The following is a 15,282-nucleotide window of genomic DNA, read 5'->3' as shown; positions in this document are numbered from 1 at the left end:
GTGAGACTGAACAAGTGATGAGCGAAAAGAATACAATCCATGGTCTTTGGGAAGGGCTTCTTTACAAGGGGGCCTAAGAACTTTACCAGATTTTAATAAATAAAATAAATGTAAATATCAAGAAATCTCACCTTCTTGTAGCTTGATTTCTTTAGGTCTAATTGTTGTCCTTCTGGGCTACAAACAGAGTAAACAATTAACCCTTTAAGTTACAACAAATAGCCGGCACCAAGGAAAAATATTTTATGTTTAGCAAGATTAACGATAAATGCACTTTTCAAGAATATCTGTGCTAAAAGCTTCTTAGTGGTGTGAATATGAATTACACATGGGAAAGTGGATTTAAACATATTGTGAGAGATAATGGAGTCAGTTTTGTAATCGACATTCAAGTGTGTTAGGCATAACAAGGCAGAGGGCACGTCTGTAATGTACAGTGGTTTCCTAACTTTTTTCTGCCAAGGACCCATTGCCATCTGACTAACCTTCCCAAACCCCTTTCAGGTTTTAGACATAAGTTTCATGTTCTTATTTTTTCTATTAGGTTAGTTTATTTTAAATATATAAATAGTTTTAAAATAATAGACTCACACAGGAACCAGAAGTAAACAGTCTGCAGTTATTACATCCCCCCTATTTTCACCTAAACTACAATTTGTGGTGTAGTCCTCAATGGGCACTACCAGAATGCCCCCACTGGCGTGACCTCTCATCCATGGTGCGTGCAAGGTCATGGCGCACAGACTATGCCATTTTGAGAACAAAATGGCATCCTCCATGGAGCAGAAGTGCTGGAACACTGTTCTGACCCCACTGCAGTACTCCTCAAGGGACATACCCGCCCCAAATAACCCACGGCAGAACCCCCACTTTAGGAACCACTGATAGTGTGTTGAACTTTTGAAGAGGGAAATTGAGGGAGACAATCCTGGAACAAACACTTGCAGAGTCCAGGGTAGGATGTATAAACTTGTTAGCCAACTTGAGTTGATTGGCAATCAAATAAATTGAACTCTCGTGTAAACATACACCAGAAACACCTGAATTACACGAAAGGCAGCAGCTTCATCCTAAATCTCACTGTCCCACAACAATTTCATTTAAACCCAGAAAACCCACCATGCAAACCCAAGGATAGTCTTCTTACCACATACCAGCATGAGACCATATGGTTGCGCAGGAAGGTGCTGGTCAGTAGCGGGAGGTCTGACTTCTTCACTTTACATTTTAAGGCATGAAAAAAACATTGATGCAGTAACTCATCCATTTGCTCTGTAGAAACACAAATATTTCTCATGGGCCTCTGTGCAGAAAGGGAGAGCGCTCTCACGAGAATGAGGTCTCATTTATTTTTGTATTGATTCCTCTGAGTTTGCACCTTACAATGTTAAATCATTTTGATGTACACATTACATTCAACTAGGGTGGCCAGATGTCCCGATTTTATAGGGACAGTCCTGATATTTGGGAATTTTTCTTACATAGGCACCTATTATCCCCTACCCCCGTCCTGATTTTTCACACTTTCTATCTGGTCACCCTACGTTCAACACATCTAAACAGCAAGACCAGGAGCCAGGATTTTGTACATTCTAATCCTAGTGCTGATACCATCTCTCCGCTGTGGCCTTGGGATAGTCACTTAACCTCCCTTGTGCCCAACATTTCCCCATCTATAAAAAAAGGATAATAGTGTTCACCTCCTACTCTTTCCCTCTTCAGGGTTTTATCTAGATTAAAGTAGGAAGATCAACAGTCTGAGTTGTTATGAAGTGGAACTGAGTCCAATTACATAAATCTGTTTTAAATACAATTCCCTTTAAATACCATAGGCCAAACTCTGACTTTTTTGCCATGCTTATTGCTTAGCCCTACTACAGGCAATGAAACAGGGAGCTACTTCTCAGACTTCACTCAGGTGGGTTGTTTTCCCTCTGTGAACTTGGGCACATGGAGCCTGCAATCCTTTGAAAAGCACTTTCCCAAAGTGGTTTGTTTGCAGTGCGCTGTCTGTGAGGAGTTTATATACATATATAGTTTCTACAGAATGCTGCTGCTAGTTTAAGATTCCAAAAATGGCACTCCCGCCTAACAGAGAATTTATGTTTTGAGCCCAGAAAGGGGGACACTTATTGTAAGAAGTGCTCCAGAAAAGCCCCACACCAGGGCAACTTTTGCTCAGGGGAAACCGCTTTGGGCTGAAATTCTCAGTTTAAAAAAAAAAAAAGTATACCAGTCACAGAGAAGTTTTTCCTTCCGAACGGGACACCGGAATTGCTTACATTTGAGACCAGCTTGGCTGAAAAATTAATAGCTCCCACTGTAGTCCCATCTTGGGCTCACCTTATCTACCCAAGAGGTAGGTGTGTCTCTCTTTATCGCACACACTTCAGCAACGTTTGTGAAGCTATATATTATCTATACCATGTCATGAACTACAGTACTTGAACACTAGATTTTCTGCAGTACGCCAGAGGGTGCTTTCTAAAGCACACCATCACCCAGAGTATTCTTTGAGCATGGAATCTTTGGCGCTGCTCCCACAACAGTTTCACTGAGCCTAATTCATACATCTCTCAAAGTGCTTTACTAAGATGAGTATCATCATCCCCATTATACAGATGGGGAAATGGAGGTGCAAGGAGAAGTGCATTGCCCACAGTCATACAGAAGGTGAGTGGCACAGCCAGGAATAGAATCCACATATCCTCTCAATTCAATGCCCTAATCACTTCAATGCATCTCGTAACACAAGCGGAACCAAAAGAGGGAAGTTTTGGTACTGGTTTGAAAGACCATCACATTGTCAGCTCCAGCAGCTTCAGGCAAAACAGTTCCATAGAGCCCAGACCACACAGCATGCCGAGAACCTTCACCCCACTGAAGTTGAGGAGAATTCAGCCCACCCAGACATGTGCTCAGCAGCTAAGGCATGAGGTTGCTACTGAATTGCTGCCTGCCCATCAACTACCAGGCAAATCCCTGGGACAGTCAAGAGACTGAACATAAGAACAGCCATACCGCGTCAGACCAAAGGTCCATCGAGCCCAGTGTCCATCTTCCGACAGTGGCCAATGCCCGGTGCTTCAGAGGGAATGAGTAGAACAGGTGGTAATCAAGCAATCCATCCCCTATTGCCCATTCCCAGCTTCTGGCAAACAGACTAGGGACACCATCCTGGCTAACAGCCACTGATGGACCTATTCTCCATGAATTTATCTAATTCTTTTTTTGAACCCTGTTATAGTCTTGGCCTTCACAACATCCTCTAGCAAACAGTTCCACAGTTGACTGTGTGTTGTGTGAAAAAATACTTCCTTTTGTTTGTTTTAAACCTGCTGCCTATTCATTTCATTTGGTGACTCCTCGTTCTTGTGTTATGAGAGTAAATACTGCCTTATTTACTTTCTCCACAGCAGTCATGATTTTACAGACCTCGATCATCTCCCCCCTTTTCCAATCTGAAGAGTCCCAGTTTTATTAATCTCTCTTCATACGGAAGCCATTCCATACCCCTAATGATTTTTGTTACCCTTTCCTGAACCTTTTCCAGTTCTAATATATCTTTCTGGGGATGGGGCGACCACATCTGCATGCAGTATTCATGGAATACTCTGAGGAAAGGGAGGTGTTTATAGGTCAGCATGGTACCCAAGGAGCCACGCTATGCATGCAATGATTTCTGCATGAATGCCCTGGCTCACAGCAGTTACTACAGCGCTTTTCAAAGGATTGCAGGCTCCATGTCCCTCCGTTGTTCAAGAACTGGGCAGCTGCGCTCAGTGCGAGCTGAAGCATATGTAAGGCTTGCTATGTCTAGCCAAGTAACAGGAACACACGGGAATCTAATACAGAAGTGACAACTGCATAGACATACAACTTGGTTTCATTTTCATGCTGTAGTACCTTGTGGAGTTCTGCCATCTTCTGTTTCTGGCTGAACCTTGGTGATATCTTCAGCCATTTCTGCAGCTCCAGTCTCACCCGGTTCCTCCTCCTCCATCAGCCTTGCACACCCATCTCCCTCCTGCAGGTTCAAATTGCCAATGTCCATTTGTAGCAATGGGGCAATGGAGAGGTTGTTGCCAGGCTCCCGTCCCTCCTCGTCTTTGTCATCCTCATCCGTGCTTTCCAGCTCCGCAGGCTCTGCTACCAAGGGAGCTATTGTGGGTGGGTAAGACTTGTCTCCAAATCCCCTTTAAAAACAATAAAAAGCATAAAGCCGCTTTATTGATGGTTCTTTACTCTCTTCATACAGGATGGTTCCCCATATAGCTGTGACGCATCCTGTGCCGAAAAGCCTGGCCAGTCCCAGCTAACTGTTACAAACTCCTGGAGTGAGAAAATACAGATCCATCTAGTGATGAAGAATCCACCACACTCCCAGGTAAGTAAGTTGTTCCCATGGTTAACTATCCTTGCTATGAGAAGTGTGCACCTTATTTCTCATCTGAATTTGGCTTCTAGCCATTGGGGCTCATTATACCTTTGTCTGCTAAATTAGAGACCTCTATTTTCAGAAATCTCCTCCCCACATAGGTACTGTGCTTCTAGATTCATCAAACCACTTCTTATCCTTCTTTTCCATAAGCTAAGTAGGCTGAACTCCTTAAGCCTCTCACTATAAGGTGGGTTTTTGGTGTTTTAGAGCTACTGGCCAGCCCCAAAGCAGGCCAGTCAGGATCCCAGGTTCACTAAGAGGTAACTTGCCACTGCCAAGCCTACAGCACATCATGCTATTGCTGTCCCCAAATGACTCCATTTTGATTTTTAAAACCCCTTGTGGTGAAACTGGTGCCCATGATAAGCACCAGCTTGGTTAGTCCAGGAGGCCCGAGTCCTCTCTTTATCTACACAACAGGAATAACACAATCGGCAGCAGTGCAAACTTCTCCCACACCATGCCTTAACTCTAATCGGTGGCTTTGTCCTACCAGAGCCAAGAGGGCTATGGAGTCTCCATGGCTCATTCAGGTGTGGGCCTCCGACCTGTACCTCCAAACAAGGAGGGCGGCTAGTGCCGGGCGGGATGGTGGTTTTGTGACACGAGTACTTGAACATCAGGAACTGGATTGAGACACACTCGCATCTAATTCATTTCACGTAGGCCAAACAGCCATTCAAATGGCACTACATTTTGACCCCAGCTGACCTCAGGCCATGAACCTCTGAAAACAGACAGGCTCTTGCAGGGTTCTAATAAGGGAACACACCCAAAGTGCCTCCCTGTGGACACCAGTAAGAGTGAAAGCTGTCGCAACCTCCTTCCGCAGAACACACGTTTTATAAGATAACAGGCTGGGGTGGTGGTTACTGAAAGTCCCAGCAGAGGGCGTTCTCTAGGGAAAATGGGAGTCAAGATTTGGATATACCTTTTCTTTAAATGAAAATCAGCGCACACTTAATGCAGAGCAAAAAGGTACTAAATTAAGGCAGAGTAACAACAATGGGCCAAATTGTTCATGATGCAACGCCATTAAGCTTAAAGAAGTTTCACTAGAGATTTAGTTCCAATATCCTGTGTTTACGTGCACATGCACATAAAAGAACATAAGGGCAAACCCCTTCTCTGACTAGAAGTAGATGTTAAAATTCCCACAGCACATGGAGCAGACCAGACATCTATTGCTATGGGGTCATCCAAAATATGCCCCCTAAGAGTATCGAACTGTGTATCTGCACTGACTCTGCTGCGATCTAAACCTCCTGTACTAACTTAGATGGAACAAATGGGCCCAAAGAGTCTAAGATGTTAACATGACCCAGTCACAAACAATAAACACTGTTAAATGAGGTTCAGGATTTGGTATATGGAAATCTCAGATTGATTAGAAATGAACTGGAGCCAGTGGAGGTGGCAGTGGTCACCTGGCTCCCTCTCTGGGCCAGTCTAGTCAAAACATCTCTCAGGGTTAGAAATGAGGTGGTCTGAAGTCCCAGGAAATAGTGGGGGTGGCAGCCAAGAGGGTGAAGCTTGCTCCAGTAGCCAATTTATTCTACCCCCTGTTTATCCCTTTAAAGGCCCCAAAAAGGCAGTGGCGGGTGGAATAGTCCATCCCCTCATAACGTTGTCCACCAATTACGCATAGTTTCTGACACCCCAGTTCTGGCTCATTGATTTTTTTGGTTTTAGCTTTTCTTGTTTATCAGGCATGACCTTAACGCTGTCCTGGTTTATATCCGTAGCCCTTTTGTCTGGACTAATTCAGCCTGCCTTGCTTTTGCAACTTTTCCTGTCAACATGTGTGGTTATAGGTTATTGTGGCATTCCATGAACTCTCTCTCAGCTCTTACGGCCGAGCTCAAAGTTAGGGTAAATTTGTAGGGCCAATTACTACAACAGGTTCCAGGCAGTATTTCAGACCCGGTACTCACTCATCTCATTTTCTAACATACACTGTACCCTTGTCTGCATACTCACCATAAGTGGTCTGTGTAAGCATGCAGCACGATGAAGCCCTTCCCTTTCATTCCAGCAGCCAGCATCTCTGCAGTGGGCATGGTAGCGACTCCTACTGCTACTGGGGCTCTGAGAAAACAGTATCAGAATGGGAAATAGCAAAGTTTTCACGCTACCTGGAACACATGACTCTTAAGCCACCATAGCACATTCACTTTCTTTCACAATGTCCTTGATAATGGAGGCTAATTACTATTGTATCATAGTTTTACCCTGAATCTGTTCTTTATGCTCTGCAATTTCAAGGCTTCGGGACATCTTCTAGTTTCACCCACTCCCCTCTAGTATGCAAGGTCTTCTCCCAATACTACCCCACATGAATTGTCACTGAACAGTCACCCTTTCTTAACATACTTTTCTCTGTGCCAGAAGCTGGGATTGGACAACAGGGGAGGTATCACCCAAACGTTGCCCTGATCTATTCATTCCCTTTGAAGCATCTGGTACCAGCCACTGTCAGAAGCAGAGTGGATAAAAATCAACAATATTTTAAATATACAAAAAAAAATTGGATTGTTTGGTCAAATGCTTTTTGAGGAAAAACTATCTAAAGATGGTTTTAGTTAAGATCCATGATGAGATATCTTTGAGCTATAATGTAATAGGGATTATAAATTCTAATTCTATAGTATGAGACAATATATTCATGTAATGTTTAAGAAAAGTTTTGTAAATGAGTTCCAATAGTTCATAGATTAGGGAACCAATCTTATGGGGTTCCAGGGACTTCTGTATAGATTAATCTTTCTATCTATCCAATGGGACTCAGTGCTCAGTCTAGAAGATACCATCAGAGATGCTTAGTTTTGCAGTTCTCAAACTGTGGATTTGTGTCTCCAGAGATAACATGTTTGTTAACAGCAAAAGTGGTGGTGATGGTTGTTTTTTTTTAAAAATATATTTCATTTAACTATTTTAGATTAAAAACAATTTTAACAAAAACAAACCTGATTTTAAAAAACTTGAATGTTTAACTAAATTCAAACATTCATATGCTTGTTTTGTTAAAATATCACGTTTGCTGTTGAAGACAAGAATCCAGACTACATAATGTTGTTTTAGTTAAATAAAACAATTTAAATGTCTGTCTGGTGATGTTCTCCTCCTAACACAGCATGGCAAGAAAATCTTCCAAATATTAATGATTAACCTGTTGAACTGGAGATAGTTCACCTCCCAATGACTTCATAAATATCTGCTACAATTACCTTTGCTAAATGAAATAACCAATCAATCATTCATTTTCTGATATAGCTGTAAAACTCATCTGAAAAGTTTTCAAAATAAATCACTTTAAAAATTTATAGTGTGTACCTTCTAAAAATCAAACCTACATCTATCTCTGAGTTGTGAAGAATATGTATTAAGGTTAGAACTAACAAGAATTCACTTTTATGTAGAAATCCATGATTAAATTGAACCTTCCAAAAGCTTCTAATTTGATTTAAATCAAATCCACCCTGGTCAGAAGACAGGATACCAGGTTAAATAGACCATTGGTCTGACCCAGAATGGCCATTCTTATGTACTGGGTGTGCCAGCTACTTACCTACCTTTCTCCTTAGGAGGAGACAATTTACAGGGTTGCAAAGAGCAGTCAAAACAACATTTGGAAAAAAAGCTTTGAATTTACAGGGTTTAGGCGTTCTTTTAAATTTGTTAAAGTTATCTGCGTTCACAAAAAACAAACAAACCAACCCACCCCAACAACACCGGTAAATTCTGTGGTCCCTGCCCCCCCATACTTCAGAGGACAAATTAGCCCATGTCCAAGAGAAAAAACTGAGCAGAATTTCATTGTTTTGTTAAAAATGATCCTCTTTCAAAACACAACCCTCAACATTAAAGAAAAATCTTGTATTTATTTGAACGTTATGCATTGTATGATTCAAAACCATCCAATTTGCAAAATTTTCCACCAAAAGAGAAATCTGTAGGATACTCATGATTATGCCACAGCAAAATTGCAAACATTTTTTTGCAGAATTTCCCAAAATCCGAGCCTACCGTCATATTTTGTTTCTCCTAATCCCTCTCAAAATCCTCACATAAAAATACAACTTTTCTTCCTTCATTGTAAGAAGCTATAGATAAATTGTACCTGTTTCCCACCAGGGTGATGGCACAGAGAGTGCCCTGTTGTACCTGAGGAAGACCACAAGATGGCACCATAACTCCTGGCAGCATTAGATCTGAGATAAAACAGTAAAGAGCTGTTAGCATGCACTCTGCTTTAAAGAACAGTTGCAAGCAGTGACTAACCAGCCACCCCTTCTGCCTCCAGCCATTCTGTTGTTCAGCAAAAATACAACCCTGGCAACAGCCAAGCACATGCCAGGTAAAACACAATCTCCTGCATGCCTGCTATCTAGTTAAGAATACTTTCCAGTTTCCTTCCAGAAGTGGGTGGGATAACCGGCCCCATTCAGGGGGGGTACTGAGTCACCCTCACGTCCCAAAGCACACAAGACACAGCTGAGTGTCTGCGCAGCAACTGGTAATGTCAGGGTCAAAGGGACCATTAGGAGGAAGAGGTGAACTCTATGTAAAGGACCAACTGAGTAACTTGGCAGTAAGTTTGTTTGCTACCAAGAGGGAAGCTAGTCCTGTCCCACCTCCTCCCCCAAGAGGAGCCTGGTTTCTAGCAGAAGACCATGACTTCCTTCCAGCCATTTTTCTGGTCTCAGGATGACATTTTCTAGTCTGATTCGTTACATTTCAGGGCAGTGTGGAAATCACACGTTTTCCTTAAAATACAGTCCTGACATATCTGTGGTATTGGCACTAAGCAGATTGATTTTTTCCATGTCTCTACAAATAACATCACTTCCCTTTTGTGACGCACAGGAAAATAGGATTTTCCAAGAACTACAAGGTGAAATGATTTGCCCAAGTTCACAAAGCACATCAGCGGAAGAGCATGGAATTAGAACCCAAGCGTCCTGACTCTCAGACTTCCCTTTTCTATCTCATTACACCACACTCCTCTAGACCCCAGGAGACCTGCCGGCCTCCCAGGCTCCTGCCCTAACCCTTACAATGCACCAAACAATTCAGCGAAGCAATGGCAGAGGCTGTTAGAAAATCTGCCACATGCCACTTAGCTTTAAAGCTTAAACCAAGGCAATTTTCACTGAGGTGCTTTAAAAATTGATTGGCAGGATCAACTAAAACATAAATTAAACAAGCCAGAAGCATAAAACAAGAGCTGCCAATCAATGAGATGCAGCCACCACTTAGGTTACTACACTTGAAAATACTTCACCCTTCTATACACAATCTAAAGAGTAGGGATGGGGAGGGAGGACCTACAAACCCATCTTATCACCCTATTAAAATAGAAGCACCATTGACACATATGCCCAGATCCAGAAAAGGTATTTAAGTTCCTAACTTCTGTTGAAATCAATGGAAGTCAAAAGCCTAAATACCTTTGTGGATCAGGACCACAGCCTCTTATCTAAAACAATCCTGCTGACAAAGGCAAAGCTACTTGGAACCGTGTGCATCACACACAGAGTATTTTCCATATGGAAGAAGATTCCCTTCCCATTATACCTCTGAGCTGGCCCCTCACCATGGATTCAAAGGTAAAGCCCTCCACCAAAAGCTTCTAATTCTGCACACCGACACTGCAAATGCTGCACCAAGAAAACAGGGCTCAGACACTCTGCCAGGAGCCCACCCAGTACATTACTGTCAAAAGGCTTCATTCAGTTCGCTTGTTAAATTAAATTAGCCAAAGCAGGAAGGCTTTGGGCAGCTCAACTGAGCCCATATTTTTAAAATAAGGGCATGGGCAAAGGAGAGGGAGGAATAAAGGAGGGTGTTTCCAGCTAACCTTTTTCTCTTTCATCCTGATAGTAGGTTCTAGCTTCTTCTACAAGCCAGTGCAGGCCCCTTTGTGTCCTGCTCTCTGAGGGTGCAGAGATGATTGCCTAATTAGCCTCAGCTGGGCCAGCCCTGCACTGAAGGCAGCTGTGACCTTTCCACTGCACAGGGACACAGGGTTAACCCTCTCCTTGCCAAATACAGCATTGTACCATTCCCATCCTAGGTTACAAGGGTTGCCTACCTCGGAAGCCTGGGATATTGGCCACCGACAGAGGCAAGGAGCAGGGCTGGACGGCTGAGTGGTCTGATCTGAGTAGACATGTCAGGCCCCTTGCTCCGCAGCATCATGGATTTTTATACCCACACAGAAGCAAACACCTTTTTTTGCGGCTACAGCAGCTTTCATCAAATCTAACACTGCAACATGCATCCAAGCCTAGCTCCCAAATGGTGACTGATTTGTGAAATTCCTGAGCAAGGGAAGGAGCCGCACAAAGGTCTCAGTGCTGCAGGATGAAGTAAGTAACATGTCAGAACATATCTAGCAAACGATAAAGGCAAAAATACCTGGCTGGATGCTTAGAGCCAAATGAAGAGATAGTACAGAGTGGCACTGCCTTGGCTTTACCACAACAGTTGGCTCCCTGCTCCCAAGCTCCAGGCTGCTGCAGTCTCACCCCCTTTCCAGAGGCTTCTGCATCAGTGTGTCTCTGCCCCTCCCCCCTGCTATGATGGCTACTGTCTCCAGGGCCACCCTCTCATCTTTGGCTCTGGCTCAGAAGTCAGTTGAGGCAGCCTGGTTGCCAAGGGAGACCAGTGACCTGAACCCCACTTTAATCAGCCTCCTTCTCCTACCAACAGGACCTTCTCCGTGCAAACTCGGTCACAGCGGTCAATGGCTAGACACACTCCTCAGCTGTCTATGTCAGTGGCAGGCCACAGGACCAGGGACTGTTGTCCACACAGGCCCCTCGGCTATAAAGCAGCAGACACCCAAAGCAGAGGGCCTCAACTACCACTGCAGTGCTGCTTCCACCTGAGGCAGGCTATGTGGTGGGTGAAAGGCAGCCCCCTTCTTGACACACATCCCCACACATGCTGAGAAGACAGCATTCAGATTCTGATCAGGTTTAGGTTTGAGGTCAAGCCAGGAGTAAGGTTTGGGGACACACAGCTCTCATGAGAGCTGTATGAGATTTCAGCTCAGAATGGCATGACCCAGCATCCAAAGTGGATTCTGAATGGTATCTACAGTGGATTCTGGAAAACCAGACACTCTTCTGGTTTTGGAGCTGACCCATAGGGCTGAGTTCAGAGCCAAGGATTTAAATGTAACTCCCACAGGATGTGCACAATCCGAAATGTAGGGAGCGGGGAATCAGCTCTGAGATTGCAGCCAGGGCCCAGCTTTAATATATGCACATGTAGTGGCATCTGCTTAAACTGAATTCGGACAGAGAGAGATATCCCTTAAAGCAAAGCAAAATGAAAGCATTTAAATTTAGTTACCCTGTGAAAGTTAATTACAACAAACGCTACAGAATGAGGAAACACGTACTTCAGTGTCCCAGTTAATGGCTGTTAAATCAATATCTTTCTAACCAATGCATGAAGAGCAACAACAGACAAAATTCCAACTCTAGAGCCATCAGATGGGAAGGATCAACGCATTTGAACAGATTGACCTATATATATATATATATTATATTTAGTTCGCAAACTCTATTTGTGGCTAATTGGTTTTCCATTTTAAGGAGACCAAAAAAACAATCCCCCCCCCCCCCACACTTTCAGTGCACCCTTCTGAACAGTGAGTTTCTGCTTTTTTTTTTTTAAAGATCTTAAAAATCTTGTCCTGCACTAGAAAAATTAGCTTTAAAAAAAAAGTACAGATTAGAAGAATGAATTTCCCAAGTCAACTGACACACGTATCACAAAGTAATTGTGTTTTGATTCTCTTACCTGCTCCTCCTGCTAGTCTCTGTAGCACTGGGGGCCATGTTGAGAATGCTGGAAGAAGATCTGGATAGGACCACAAAGTATAAACTGTCCAAAAGAAAACGGATTTTAAAAACATGACATTACAGATTTCTCTAGCTGTTGCTTCTCTCCATCTTCAAGCCCCAGTAATACAGTCAAGGGTGTGCTGCTGTAATTGTAACTAGCCAGATTCTTCTCTCACATGGATGGTCAACAAATCAGGCTGCACAGCCCAGCAGCATCAAAACAACAAGCCAGTAGATACTCACAACGGACAAACTAAAATACTAACATTTCAATTTCAAGCTTCCAGTAGATGTTAATAAAGGATGGATAGATGATCTATGGACATCTTGACATTGTCTTCTTTAAATCAAGGATGCTTTGACCTGAATTGTTGTTATGATAACATGGGAGAGTCACTGAGTGGGCAGAGAAAAACAATGGACCGGCATATTTTATCAGGGCAATTCAGTCTTTCACGCACCGAATTCCACATAAAGAAGGTTGAACTTCATACTCATGGCAGTTGTGCCTTACAGTAAGGGGGCCAGAAAGGAAGGATGGTCCAGCAGTTAGGACAGTAGCCTAGGATTTGGGAGATCTGGGTTTAAGTTCTTGTTCCACCCCACACTTCCTGTGTGATCCTGGGCAAGTCATCTCTCTGTGACTCAGTTTCCTGTCAATAGGGGATAATACTGCCCTACATCACAAGGATATTGTAAGGATAAATACATTACAGAATGTGAGGCACTCAGATACTATAGTAATGGCATATACAAGTACCTTGAATACATGGGCATGTACAGAACTTGTAGGAGAGTTTTATGTCTGAGAGGGAGGAAGGGTTGGGAAAGATATTCTATTTCATATCTCATACCTGTTGGATACAGAATTTTCTCCATTTCAAAAAGGACTGGGTTCCTGTTGTTGGCATATACCGTGACCGCATCCCCTTTGTGAGCATACAGTTTGACTACGTTGAGTTCCTCTCTGTTTGGAACAACTTCTGACAGCTGTTCACTGCTGAGGGAGGGAAAAGCTGCGGCAACATCAGTTCGCAATTTCCTCCTGTAAAGATAAATCGGTGCTGAGCAAAAGGAAGGGTGTTTTTTTTTTTTAATTTAATTTAATTTTTAAAGGACAGGGTACAGGCAGAGACTAGTCATGTCTAAGGAGATATGGGCTCAGGTGGGATCCTAGCTATGCAGTGGTTCTCAACCAGGGGTACGCAGAGGTCTTCCAGGGGTAGGTTGACCAGATAGCAACTGTGAAAAAATGGGACAGGAGCTGGGGGGTAATAGTCAGTTCACATTTTGCCTCCTGTTCATTCAGGCCACATTCCACCTGCTTTGCAGGCTGAAGCCCTTCTTCAACGGTCACAGACAAACATACAATTCTACATCAGCAAAGCTGTTAGTAAAAACGCATCTATCTGAAGATGGAGGGCCCGATTTGTGGTTGTCCTGAACCTTTTTGGGGTCATTCACACCAGCACAAACTGGGAGTAAAACATGAGCAAATCAGACTGGTAGAATTCTACACTCACTTTGCATGGGTGTAAGTGACAACACAAATGTACACGGCCATAGTGAACTGGGACCCCAAGCCTTCTTTCAGGTAAAGGCCATTGGTTAACTTAGGCTATGTCTTCACTGCTAAAAAAGTACGTGTTTACTATGAGATAGTTAACTCAAGACAGGTTTCAGAGGGGTAGCTGTATTAGTCTATATCGGTAAATACACTTGAGTTATGAGGAGAGGCTGAGGGAGCTGGGATTGTTTAGCCTGCAGAAGAGAAGAATGAGGGGGGATTTGATAGCTGCTTTCAACTACCTGAAAGGGGGTCCAAAGAGGATGGCTCTAGACTGTTCTCAATGGTAGCAGATGGCAGAACGAGGAGTAATGGTCTCAAGTTGCAGTGGGGGAGGTTTAGATTGGATTTAGGAAAAACTTTTTCACTAAGAAGGTGGTGAAACACTGGAATGCGTTACCTAGGGAGGTGGTAGAATCTCCTTCCTTAGAGGTTTTTAAGGTCAGGCTTGACAAAGCCCTGGCTGGGATGATTTAACTGGGAATTGGTCCTGCTTCGAGCAGGGGGTTGGACTAGATGACCTTCTGGGGTCCCTTCCAACCCTGATATTCTATGATTCTATGATACAAGGAGGGGTTCCTCCAGTGGCACCTTAAAAACTAAAATTTATTTGGGCATAAGCTTTGATGGGCTAAAACCCACTTCATCAGATGCATGGAGTGGAAAATACAGTAGGTAGGTATAAATATACAGAACATGAAAAGATGGGAGTTGCCTTACCAAGCGGGGGAGGGGGGTCGGGGGGGTCAGTGCTAACGAGGCCAATTCAGTTAGGGTGGATATGTCCCATTCCCAACAGTTGACAAGAAGGTGTGAGTATCAACAAAGGGAAAAATCTTTTTTGTAGCGAGCCAGCCACTCCCAGTCTTTATTCAGGCCTAATTTGATGGTGTCAAGTTTGCAAATTAATTCTAGTTCTGCCATTTCTCATTGAAGTCTGTTTTTGAAGGTTTTTTTGTTGAAGAATGGCCACTTAAGTCTGTTATTGAGTGTCCAGGGAGATTGAAGTGCTCTCCTACTGGTTTTTGAACGTTACAATTCTTGATGTCTGATTGTGTCCATTTATTCTTTTGCATAGAGACTGGCCAATGTACATGGCAGAGGGGCATTGCTGGCACATGATGGCATATATCACATTGGTAGATGTGCAGGTGAACGAGTCCCTGATGGTGTGGCTGATGTGGTTAGGTCCTATGCTGGTGTCTAAGGCAACTGCCATCTTTTCACGTGCTGTGTATTTATACCTGCCTACTGTATTTTCTACTCCATGCATCTGATGACGCCGGTTCTAGCCCACAAAACCTTATGTCCAAATAAATGTTAGTCTCTAAGATGCCACAAGGACTCCTTGTTGTTTTAACTTAAGACAGTTATCTCAATGTAAAATCCTAGCAGAGACAGGGCCCGCGGGGTTT

The 15,282-nt window shown here is 43.4% G+C and overlaps 1 protein-coding gene across 5 annotated transcripts in view; it reads right to left on the bottom strand.

Annotated features, from left to right (window-relative positions):
- Positions 1–15,282, bottom strand: part of EIF2D (eukaryotic translation initiation factor 2D) — a 58,095-nt gene that overhangs the window by 41,317 nt on the left and 1,496 nt on the right. For all 5 annotated transcript variants that reach the window (XM_073319759.2, XM_073319760.2, XM_073319757.2 and 2 more), the window contains exons 2-8: positions 13,155–13,345; positions 12,257–12,340; positions 8,562–8,652; positions 6,422–6,529; positions 3,907–4,196; positions 1,155–1,272; positions 132–177 (exon numbers count right to left, since the gene is read on the bottom strand). In XM_073319759.2, the coding sequence (XP_073175860.1) occupies positions 132–177; positions 1,155–1,272; positions 3,907–4,196; positions 6,422–6,529; positions 8,562–8,652; positions 12,257–12,340; positions 13,155–13,345 (928 nt within the window). The remainder of the gene's footprint in view (positions 1–131; positions 178–1,154; positions 1,273–3,906; positions 4,197–6,421; positions 6,530–8,561; positions 8,653–12,256; positions 12,341–13,154; positions 13,346–15,282) is intronic.

This window comes from Lepidochelys kempii, chromosome 21 (assembly GCF_965140285.1).
Source record: "Lepidochelys kempii isolate rLepKem1 chromosome 21, rLepKem1.hap1, whole genome shotgun sequence".
Taxonomy (NCBI): Eukaryota; Metazoa; Chordata; order Testudines; family Cheloniidae; genus Lepidochelys; species Lepidochelys kempii.
The sequence above is the reverse complement of the archived record's forward strand: the minus strand, read 5'-3'. Positions and strand labels throughout refer to the sequence as shown.